The sequence below is a fragment of the Lacerta agilis genome, chromosome 8 (genome assembly GCF_009819535.1).
Source record: "Lacerta agilis isolate rLacAgi1 chromosome 8, rLacAgi1.pri, whole genome shotgun sequence".
In the NCBI taxonomy this organism is placed as follows: domain Eukaryota; kingdom Metazoa; phylum Chordata; class Lepidosauria; order Squamata; family Lacertidae; genus Lacerta; species Lacerta agilis.
The window spans coordinates 68,063,357-68,074,651 of NC_046319.1; the positions used below are offsets into that span (position 1 = coordinate 68,063,357).

An 11,295-nucleotide genomic window follows, 5' to 3' on the forward strand; every position below is an offset into this window, starting at 1 on the left:
TTGTTGTTGTATTTCTGCGACTGAAAAGGGGGAGCCTCATTCTCATAATGCGGGGGGGGGGAGCAAATGTGGTGACCCTCCAGATACTGCTGGAAGGTGGAGAGCAGGCAAAGGTGGGGTGCGGTGGGGTGGGAAATGATATGATACAGTTGTGGAACTTGGGCTTCATCTCAGTAGAGCAGGGGCAGCCAATGTTCTGCTGCCCAGATGTTGCTGGACTCCATCTCCCATCAGCCACAGCCAGCCTGGCCAATGCTGAAGGATGATGGGAGTTGTAAGCCAGTAGCATCCGGAGGCCACTGCATGGGTTGCAGTAGGGGATGAGGAGGACTAAGGGAAGGGGCTGGGCTAAATGCTTCCCAGAGAAGCTGGCCTTTGATGAAGGGTAGGCGGAAGAGAGAAACAGCACCACAAAGGTGTTTGGGGAAGCAATTCCAGGCAGAAGGAGAAGCAAGGAAGACGCTTGTAAACCAGGGGCGGGGAACCTGTGACCCACCAGATGTTGCCAGACTCCACTTCCCATCAGCCTCAGGCAGCATGGCCAATGGTCATCCAACCACAACTGGAAGATCACAGATGGGCACTTCTGAAAGTTTATATTGTTCCTCCAGGGTTACCATAACAGAAAAGCAGCCTTCCCAAACCTGCTGCCTTCCAGATGTTGTCGAAGCCCATCTCCCATCAGTCCCAGCCATCATTTTTTGTACGCGTTTTTGCAGTTGAGATAGTGTTCGTGAAGCGATACAGTTACAGCTGGAGACTTTGTGCTGTATGGACAGCATCTCAGGTTTGTCAGCTGAAATATTACCTAGCCTATTCCCCAACAGAGCCCCTGTGCTCTCTTACCTTTGCACCAACTGTGATTAAAGCAGGAAGACTCTAACTGGAAAGGGTTTGCTAAGTTTGTTCAAAACAAGTCAGGATGTAAAGGAACTAGCTCCATCGATTCATATCCTGCTTTGTTCTGAATTTGGTAACCACAGGTTTCCAGTTCAGGACAAACCAGAAAAGGTCCTGGTTAGTTTCCTTGTGCTGCAATGGGGGGAAAGAAGGAGCTGAATGCACAGGCAAAGCATTAACAGATTATTGGCTTATTAAACCATGATAACATTCTGTAAAGATTGTCCTAATTTATGGATGCATTGAAGCTACACTTACCTTTAAAGAAAAACAAAAACGCCCCACCTATTTTGGGGGTGGGAAGCTGCATGGGTGTAGCCAGGGGGGCAGCTGCCCCCCTAAATCAAGCTAATAAAAATACTTAATTGACCACTTGTATCACAGATAACTCGGTTCTGCCCCCTCTAACAATACCTGCCCCCTAAAATAAATCTTGGCTACGCCCATGGGGAGATGGGTTTCTGGGGTTCCCCACCCAGTTCAGTCTTCTGGTTTTCAAGGCGTTCAGCCAACACCAGCTGCACATTTCCCAACTTCATACCACATCCATGAGGTTTAGAAACTTTATATAGTACCAAAACTGCACGTGGGCCAAGTGCTACAGAACATAGGGAATCAAAACGCTGATTTTTGCAGTGGTAGCCAAGTCCCAGGTTGTTCTGGATTCATGCCCATTATGACACACCAAAAAAAGAGAGAGGATTGTACCACTACGTACAAGCGAAGGACAAAAGATGATTCTGCTCTTGTCCAAGCTGTCTGAAGGTCCTTGACGTGTTAACATGTAACAAACCACAGCTGAACAATGTATTGGACATTGGGGCGGGCAGACATGGTGGCCTCCAGTTGTGGACTGCAACTCCCATGAGGCATAGCCAGTCTGGCCAATAACCCAGGAAAGCAAGTGTTGTAGTCCACAACATCTGGACGGCACCAGGCTGTCTACCACTATGGAAGCCAGTTTATGCTGCAGATCATTGTATTCCACTTCTCACCAGGACCTTGCAGATATGATGTGGTCTTCCAGAGGTTACCGGACTACAGCTTCCTTCAACCTTGACCCATTGCTCATGCTGGCTGGGGCTGATGGGAGCCTGAATTCAACAACAGATGAACTAACTTGTTACAGAATTGGTTCATCAAGCTCAGCATTGTCTACCCTGTTGGTGGCTCTCCAGGCTTTCAGACCAGAGTCTCTCCCAGTTCTACCTGGAGATGTTGGGGATTGAACCTGGACCATCTGCATATGAGCTGCATGCTCTGCCAGTGAACCACAGCCCAGCCCCACCATGGCAAGAGGAGAAAACAATGTCTTGAGAACAGCACCCTCATTTTACAACAGATACATCCATTATTCTACAGCTCCACGTGTTCTGGGGCTGGGCTCTGGCAGTAAAGAAGCACAAAAAACCCAGGTTCTAGGGCGAAACCAATACATCAAGTTAAGTCCTGGCTCTGGAAGGAGCAATAACTGCAGGAGAAGAGTCACACGGCTCTTTGAATCCTCTCTTCCCCATGAAATATGTTCAGCAGTGACAAAATCTTTGGGAGCCTGCCAATCTATCTAGTGGCCATCAAGCATGTAATAACTGCAGTTTTTGAAGGCTTCTGTGTCTTTTCTCCCAGAGAAAATTCAATTTTCCCTATTTCCTCCAACAATTTTCGCTGGTAATAATCAATGGCTATCTTAAAGCATCTCTCCAGACGTGTTAAAAAAAGGAGCAAAAATCAATCCAAAATGTTTACTGCCGCAGGAAATTAAGGGAGCAGACAATTACTTCGTGACAGAAGATGAGACGCGAGAAAATAAGAGCTTTATTTTGTTTAATAGCAACTGCCACTTCATACAGTGTAAGCAGCCTCACATCCACAAAGCATGCCAGTATTTACAGGAGATGGAGAGATAGGCACTTTTATGCGCCATTCATTATGGGACTGAGCTGTTCATTTGTTTTCATGCGTCCTTTTTTCAAATCTATAGACTCTTCTCCTCCCCGTCCCCCCGCCCCAGTTTGTGCCAATGCAACAGGCTGATGGACACAAACCAAAATCTGTAAACAGAATAATCCATAGAAAACACCAATGTTTGGGGAAAGGCGCAGTGGGGATCCTCAGCCCAGCACTGGCTGTGTTTGGACACACTGTCCAGCTAACTAGCTTGGCTCACACCAGGGTTTCCCAAACTTGGGTCTCCAGCTGTTTGGGGACTACAATGCCCAACATCCCTGACCATTGGTCCTGCTAGCTAGATGGGAGTTGTAGTCAAAAAACAGCTGGAGATCCAAGTTTGGGAAACCCTGGTTTACACAATGCGCATGATCTATGGGCCGGTGCATGATGCTCAAGGCTCCCATTTTTATCCCTTACTTCATAAAGGCACCACAAAAGGGGAAACCTTCACATTTTGCCCTGACGAACCATGACCAGTAAAGCCAGCAAACCTTGGTTCAAGGCTGGCTAGCAAAACAAACCACAGTCCCGGGTTTTGGATGGAATGTGATGCTCAGGGCCGGAAAACCTATTGTTGGACTCCGACTCCCATCATCCCTGACCATTGGCCTAGGGCTGATGGGATATGGAGTGTAAGAGCATTTGGAGGGCCAGGTGTCATAAACACCCAGCCCTGCGCTAACCCTCACACAGCTTTTTTTTTTTACCTGCTTGAACCAACAGAGAAGCAAAATGGGAGAACTCAAGCTGTGCCCAACAGCCCAAAGCTCCTGCACGGCATGGTTTTCAATACGCAAGTTTCTTGGTGTGCCGGGGAGCAAGACGAAAACTGCTACTGATTCCCCCTACGCATCTGGGTCACCAACAACCATGGACAAACTGACTGGTGCCGTGCCAAACTTAACTTATTAACACTTTTCTATATGTGGTGGTCCTTACACGCATGAAATGCTTTATTTTGCAACATGAACCCAGGACAGATGCAAAGTGATCGAAGCAAATAGCATCCCACAGCAAAGAACACATCGGCATAGAAGTCTCTCTCTCTCTCTCTCTCTCTCTCTCTCTCTCTCTCTCTCTCTCTCTCTCTTCTTTTTAAGCACAGGGGCTCTAGATGGAATCCATCATTCAGTGCATTTGTTCAGTTCTTATGGCCCAAACAGCTACGGGCAGGATGGTGTCCATTTTTCAGTTCCCGTAACCCATCTTGTGCAAGTGTGGAAACAGGTAATGAGTGACAGATTCAGCCTCGTGGGAAAAATCACCTCTTCTTTTTTTTTAAAGTATAAAAGCACGCTTAACCCCATAGGGTTAAGAAGACCGGCTTGAATGTTTGCAGACAGCGCCTGGCGAAATGGCGAAGGCTTGAAGAACAGCGCCGTTGGTGTTTTCCAGTGGATCATAGGACTGCATTTAAGTATGCATTTTTGCCCCTTTGACCTGCTGAAGGTTGATGTATGCAACATATATATATATATATATATATATATATATATATATATATATATATATATATATATATATATATATATATATCATGCATTGTGCATACCGGATATGGCCAACCTTAAGCCCTTCCATTCCTGTTGGCTCAAGCCAGCATGCCCAATGGTTTGGAAGTTGGAGTCTGACGGCACATGGAAGGCCATGTGCCCCCCACCCCACCCCTCCTGCCAGCTCTCTGCAGTTCTCTGGCTAAGCAGGTTTCCCAGCACTTCAACGATTTGTCATTTCACCCAGAGAGGGGGAAGAAGCCGCACCATGTTAAGTTTCCTCCGAGATACTCTAAAGATCACCTTGAATTACGGCAAGGCTTATTTTTAGTTGATCAATGCATCAGTTATAATTGTTTTGTCAGCCTTACCAAGGCAGCCTTCTCTTCCTCCTCCTCCTCCTCCTCCTCCCCCACCCTCACCCCCACCACTGCTGGGGGCTGCCGACCAGCCATTCCTCCCACCCACCCCACCTCCCAGCTCTGTGTCAGTGATAGGCGGAGGGGGTAGTCATTTGCATAACTTAATACAGGCAAGGCTCAGCATTAGTATTCAGATAAATGCACTCGTTGCAACTTTGCCAACTTGAGATCACTGCAAATTTGAGTGGATTTCCACAGAGACAACAGAAGGCACATCCCCCAGGCCAGCTTTTGCTCCTGCCAAATTTCAGTCACACAGCTTCTCAATGAGATGGCTGCATTTTAAAAAATAAAAAAAAAAAATTTTTTTTTGAAGGTTTAAGAGGGAAAATTATCCCCTTTTCTAGAATTCTGGGAGCCAGCTGGAAATGTATTTATTTATTTATTTATGCTGCTGCAACACCAAACAGAACCCTGAAGCACAGAGGAAGGAGGGGGGGGCGGGAAGAGAGAAAAGCAGCCTTAGATGGGCAGAAGCTGTGAATGTTTGACAATAGCAGGTTCATTACAACTATTTCAGATCAGATGCTTTTTTTTTAAAAAAAGAAGCAAGGACAGAACAGGGACGCACAATACCAATTTTTTTGCCAGCTCGGAACACATTTGGCTCGGTGGAGAATTGTGTGCTCTTTGAAAGCTTTGTTTAAACTAAAGAAAAAGAGGGAAAGTGTGTGTGTGTGTGTGTCGGGGGGGGGAAGAGTCTGCCTTATTCCACGTTACTAAAATAGAACGGTGCTTTTCAAAATATATTCCAAAGAACTCTGGGGTTCCACAGCAGCTTGCCAGGGGTTCCTTGATGGACAGAAAAGCAGCTCCTGTGAAAGGCACAGTCTCCCCAACTACAGACCTTCCCCTACAATGAAGGGGAGCGTGGAGGTCAAAACTGCAAAGCCTTAGCCAGGTCCTTATGGGAACCAAGAGCGGAGGCGTACCTAGGCTCCCTTGTGCCCTTGGCAAGGAGCTGCGGGCATCCCCTCCCTGTCCCTTGCACCCTTGGCAAGGAGAGTGCACAAACAGGTGGGTGGGCTCCTGGCCACTCCCAAGCAGAGTGGAGACTTGCGATTTTTGTGCCCCCCTTGAGCCTGATCTCACCAACCCATAGCTACCGCCCTGACAAAGCAGCACACCATAAAATAGAGAAGGTGAAACTCAAACGTCATCCTCAAGGCCTCTGTCCACATACGGGACTATTCCTCAGGCCATGCCCCTTTGCCCTTCACAGCCACACCCACCCGCTCCAGGCCACACCCCTGACCAGGCTTGCTCTGTGTCTTCCTTTGAGTGCCCACCTTTGCCAAGTGGCACCTGAAAGGTTGCCTCTGAGGAAAGCGGTCCCTGGGCTGAAAACAATATTTCCTCCAAACATTTCTTAGAATCCTTTGCCAAATGTAAGACTTATTGTTGGGCCAGATATGTGGTAGGTCCTTGATGAAGGCAGGAAGTATGGGACAAACCAACAAACACTGACAAAGACCAATAGCCTTCAAATGGTGTGATGCGGGTTAGCTCATGTGCCGCTCTCCAGATGTCGTTGTACTCAGACGCCCATCAACCCCAGCCAGCATGGCTTATGGTCAGGGATGATGGGAGTAGTAGTCCAACATGGCCATCCCTGGTGTACTGGGTTGTCAGTGATGGAGCCTTTGTTTTATCTGGGGCTTGGGGGGAAGCGACGGAAGGACTTTTGCCTTTAGAGAAGGTGAAAGAGATTAAGGGGGGAGGGAAAAAATGCGGCAAAGGAAGACATCAGACTGAGAAAGGGGTTCCGTGTTGGAGATCCATGTTAAAGAGAGGTCCCAGCCCTGATTTTTAGTCGGAGATTATAAGGACGTTGCAATGTTAGAGAATGAGTAGGGGGAAACAAAAAGTGTTGCAGTTCCTTGGAAATTAAGTGCATCACTGCACACGCCGTCACAGACAACAACCTACTTTGCAGGTTGCTTCCTCAGTCTCCTGCAAACACCGAACCTGTTATGGAAAATGAAGATAGGAACAGTAGGGGTGTGCTTTATTTTATTTTATTTTTAAGGTAAATGAACCAAATTCTGTTGGTAAAGAGCTGAGGAGGAAACTGTGGCCTTCCAGCTGTTGTTGAACTCCAACTCCCATCAGCCCCAGTCAGCATAGCCAATAATCATCTGCCCAACATCTGGATGCCTACAGGGTCCCCAAGATAGTCCCGTGGAAGCCACGGAGTCCTCCTGAGGCAGCCCAGATAAGAGAGCCTTGGCTTGGATGTTGAAGGCCCCGGCAACAATAGGCTGGTGTTCTCCAGCACCACCGCTGAGACCAGCTCATGCATGGAGACAGTGCCCTCCAGCTGCTGTTGGATTATATGCACTGGCCCGTGGCCAGTATGGCCAGTGGTCAGGGGGTGTTGGGAGTTGTAGTACGGCAGCAGGGGGAGGCCCACACGTTCCCCGTCATAAATCACACAGTGCAAAAAAGAAAGTGCAAGGACTGTGGTGGCTGTTAACTTTCCGCCCCATGCATTAGTGCCACAGGGAAATTCTTTTTCTAGGGAGAAGTGTTCAGCTGCCCTAATGCGACCATTGGAAATCCCGTTTCTGTCCTTAAACTCCCCCGCCCTGAATCTTATTCTCCCATGTTCCGGCTGCTGCCTCTGGCTGCTGGCTCAAGACACATCATCATTAGACACTGCCCCCCTCCCCGGCTCCCTCCCCACCCTTGTGCAGAGGTTGATTCAACGCCAGCGAAGAGCAGGCGCCATGGGGGGAAAAGAGCGCCACAACCACTCAGGAATCATTAGCGTTACAGCAAAGGGAACTTGTAGCCAGGGGGCAGAGGCTAAGCCAGGCGTGCAAGTGTGAACTCACTTATCCCCTCGACACCTCCGCAACCCACGCATCCCAGCACCCCCAAACCCTGCCCTGGGGGCGCCGCTCTGCACTCCCATCGCTGCCACTGAAGGCATCTGACAGCAGATGAGCCAAGAGAACCCGGCCAACTCCGGAGGGTTGCCAGGCCCAAAGGAAGACACATTCGACTCCTTGCATCAGCGGTAGAGTCCGTTTTTGCTTTGTACGCAAGAGGTCCTGGGTTCAGTCCTCAGCATCTCCAGCTAGGACTGGCAGAGGCCGCTGTCTGAAACCCTGGAGAGGTGCTGCCAGGGTTGGTATGAACCATACTGAGCCTATAGATGGACCATTGGTGCAATTCTGCATAAGGCAGCTTCCGGTCCTCTCCAAATAAAACGGCTCCTGTGCCTTTAAGAGCTGTCAGGGAGAAGTTCAGCAGGTGCACCTTCCCCCATCACTGCACTGCGACTGGAGGATAGCTCCTCCTGGCCGAACAGCAAAGCCACTTAAAGAGGTACAGGATTCCCTTTCTATATTGGAGGAGGTGCAACCACAGCTGCCCACTGGCCCGGGTGGCTCCTCCCAGTGACCCACTGCCAGGATGACCCTGTGGTGCCCCTGCTTGGAGGCAGGCTTCCCATGTTGCAGCAGGCCAAGGGGAGCGGTTTCCATATGTATACATACATACATACATACATACATACATACATATATATATGAGATGCCCTTAAGGGAAGCATAGCAGAACACAGGCAGATGCCTGACCCATAATCCACCAGGCCTGTCCGCTGCACCGCACAAACCCCACTGAGATGGAACCACGCTATCTCTTAACATGCAGGTCCTGCTTCTTTCCATGGGGGGGGGGGGGCTGCACAGGAAAACTTTCCCAGTGCATGGCGCTATGTGCCATTGGGGACAGGGTGTGGGGAGAAGAGTGCTCTTTGGATCTCCCCCCTCCCGCCTCAGGCCCCAACATGCCATAACCTGCCTAAACACCATACATTTAAAGCACATTTCCACCACCCAGAGAACACTGGCAGCTGCAGTTTACTCATCCAGAGCTACAATTCACAACACACTTAAACTACAATTCCCAAAATTCTTTTTTTTGGGGGGGGGGGTTGCTTTAAATGTATATGATGCATATGGAGTCTCCAGCTAGGCCTGCTCCTGTGCATGTAGGGGATGCAGACCATTGAGGGTCTGACCCCAAATCCAGGCAAAAAAAATCTCATAAGCAGAGCCTGAAGCCGATTGGCAGGTTAACTAGCCAACCTCCCTCCAACATTCCCTACATGACTCAATCACAGAACTCTTTCCCTAGACACCAATGCCAGTTGCGGCAGGTGAGAGGCAAGAAGCACAACTCTGAGCATCTGCAGAGGGCCCCCCACCCCGAGTTTCCACTTCTGAATCTACAACAACCAGAGTTTGTTGTTTCTGGAATTTAGGGTGCTATCCTAAATTTGCTTACCTGGGTGCAAGTGTCCAATGAACTCAATAGGACTTACTTCTGAATAGAGAAGTGTTAAGCACTGAAATTGCCAGGCCTCCTAAATACCCCCCCCCCCCACACACACACTCCTGAACCTCTGGTACAAATTACAAGACAGGAAGGGGAGGGAGAAGAAATTAAATCATATTAAAAGTATAGGTGCTGCAGGGTGGGTGGGGTAGGGCCGTGGGGGGGGGGGGGAAACACACCAGTGCCAGGCAAGGCTTACCCAGATTCAGAAGGGGAGGAGGGAGTTCAGAGGTTCCGCGCTCCTCTCCCCCCCCCGCCCCCTTTAAGACTGATTTAGCAAGGGTATGCTGCACCTGAATGACAACGAGGTGGGTGCTGGGGTTGCAACACTGTGGGGGAGGGATGGGGGAGTGGGTGGGAAGAGGGGGCTGCGGGAGGGCGGGGAGGGGGCGCTGGTCGGCGTGCCAACCGAGATCGCTTGATATTTAGCCGTTCAAGGTTAACCACGAGAGGGAGTCTGCGGGTGGAAGGGAACTCAAAGATCAACCCTAACCCCAAGCACGCCCCCGCGGAGAAGAGCACTTCAGGGAATCAGGCAGGGCGATGCTAGCCCTCCCACTCCCACAGGGAAAAATTAGAATAATTATTCACACACACCCCGCGCGCGCGCAAAAAAATCCCTCCCTGAGATGAAACTGCAACGCGTGGTTTTAACAAGGGTGTGTGTGTGGGGGGGTAATATACCCCTCCCCATAGAAGGGGGGAACGACCCACTCACTTCGTTGCTGGCTGCACCAGAGGTTATTTGCTTAAGTTCACCCCCGCAGATAACAGGGAGCGGCAAAGGCGGTGGTACAAAGGCGACTTCTCCTCAAGGTCATACATACATGCGTACTCAAGAATCATTGGCACAGTCCGGATGAGCCCCTCCACCCAACCCAGGAAAAAAAACCAAAAACCCGCCCCAGCAGTCCCGACTCCCAACCCATTCCTCAAGGAAGGTCCCAGCCGGCCGCCTCCGTTCCTCTGCTCCAACCATTAAGCCCCATGATCTGCCCCAGAGTCAGGAATAGAACCCAGGTGTCCTGAGAAACTGCTCCTTGTCTCCCTACACCCTTGTAGCCAGAAGCAGAGCAACCTCCCCGCACTCTCAGCCCGGTCCCAATCCTGATAATATATAGCCTGGTATCATTCGTGAAAGTTGGACCTGTTCAAATTTTTTTTAAAAGTCTTAAGTTTAGGGTCAGTGGGCGAGGTGTTTCTTTTTGGGGGGAGGGGGGTCCCCTTAAGGCTGGCAAACGGGGAGATTCCCCCCTCTCACACACCCCTCCCGTCTGCATCAGAAGGAAGTTTGACAAATATAAAGCAGTTGCAGTTCATACCTGGGTCTGCAAAGTAACTCAGGGATACAGTCCAGGTCAGCAGGAGCGCCGTCCTCATGGTGGGTGGCATCGAGGGTGGGTGCTGGTAGGAATGGGCGCTTCAGCGGGGATGGGTCTCACTGCAGGAGCCTCCCTTTCACACGACCGTCCTTCTCCCGTGTCCGCCTTCGAATTCCTCAGCGAGGCTGACCCGGGTCTTGAGGATTCCAACAGTTGCGGGTTCTTTCCTGCTTTTAAGAGAGGGGGCGTCTATCGTGACCTTGGTGTCTGGGACTGGGATGGTTTAAAGCAAAAGTGGAGGTTGTCGGGGGAGGAGGGATTTTTGAAGTTGCAAGGAAAATCCCGAAGCTCATCCCCTTAAAATGAAAAAGAAAAGAAAAGAAAAGAAAAGCGGGGAGGGACCGGACCACTTTCTCCCTTCTTCCTTCCTTCCTTCCTGCCTTCCTCGCGCTTCTCCTGCCCCTCCTGCAGGACTTGCCAGCTCCCCAGCTACTTCCACACTGTAGCCGTCCACCTCCAGGGAGCTCCTGCTCATTCAGCAAGGGTAGAGCATGGCCACGCCCACCGCGGCTGCGGATTGGCTGCCTGGGAAGCTGCACTCATTAAGAAAAAAATATATATATCACACGCTCGCATTCAGAAACCGCTCGCTGGCTAGCGGTGGCTGGCTTGCTGGTTAGCTCGCGGGCGGGCATGGATGAACCAGCTCGCGCATCGCCCCCTCCTCTCCCCTTCTCCCCACCCACCCCCGTGGGTGAAAAGGTCCGAGCTTAGTGGGTGCGGTGGGGAGTGTGTGTGAGGGGGAGGAGGCAGCTGCTCCATGCGGAAGGGTGTGCAGCACGCTAGCAAACGCACCTAGTC

The 11,295-nt window shown here is 50.4% G+C and overlaps 1 protein-coding gene across 2 annotated transcripts in view; it reads right to left on the reverse strand.

Moving 5' to 3' along the window:
* KIRREL2 (kirre like nephrin family adhesion molecule 2) overlaps positions 1 to 10,813 on the reverse strand; it is a 70,362-nt gene extending 59,549 nt beyond the window's left edge. For both annotated transcript variants that reach the window (XM_033158094.1, XM_033158093.1), the window contains exon 1: positions 10,435 to 10,813. In XM_033158094.1, the coding sequence (XP_033013985.1) occupies positions 10,435 to 10,504 (70 nt within the window). In that variant the 5' untranslated portion in view covers positions 10,505 to 10,813. The remainder of the gene's footprint in view (positions 1 to 10,434) is intronic.
* Positions 10,814 to 11,295: the final 482 nt, after the last annotated feature.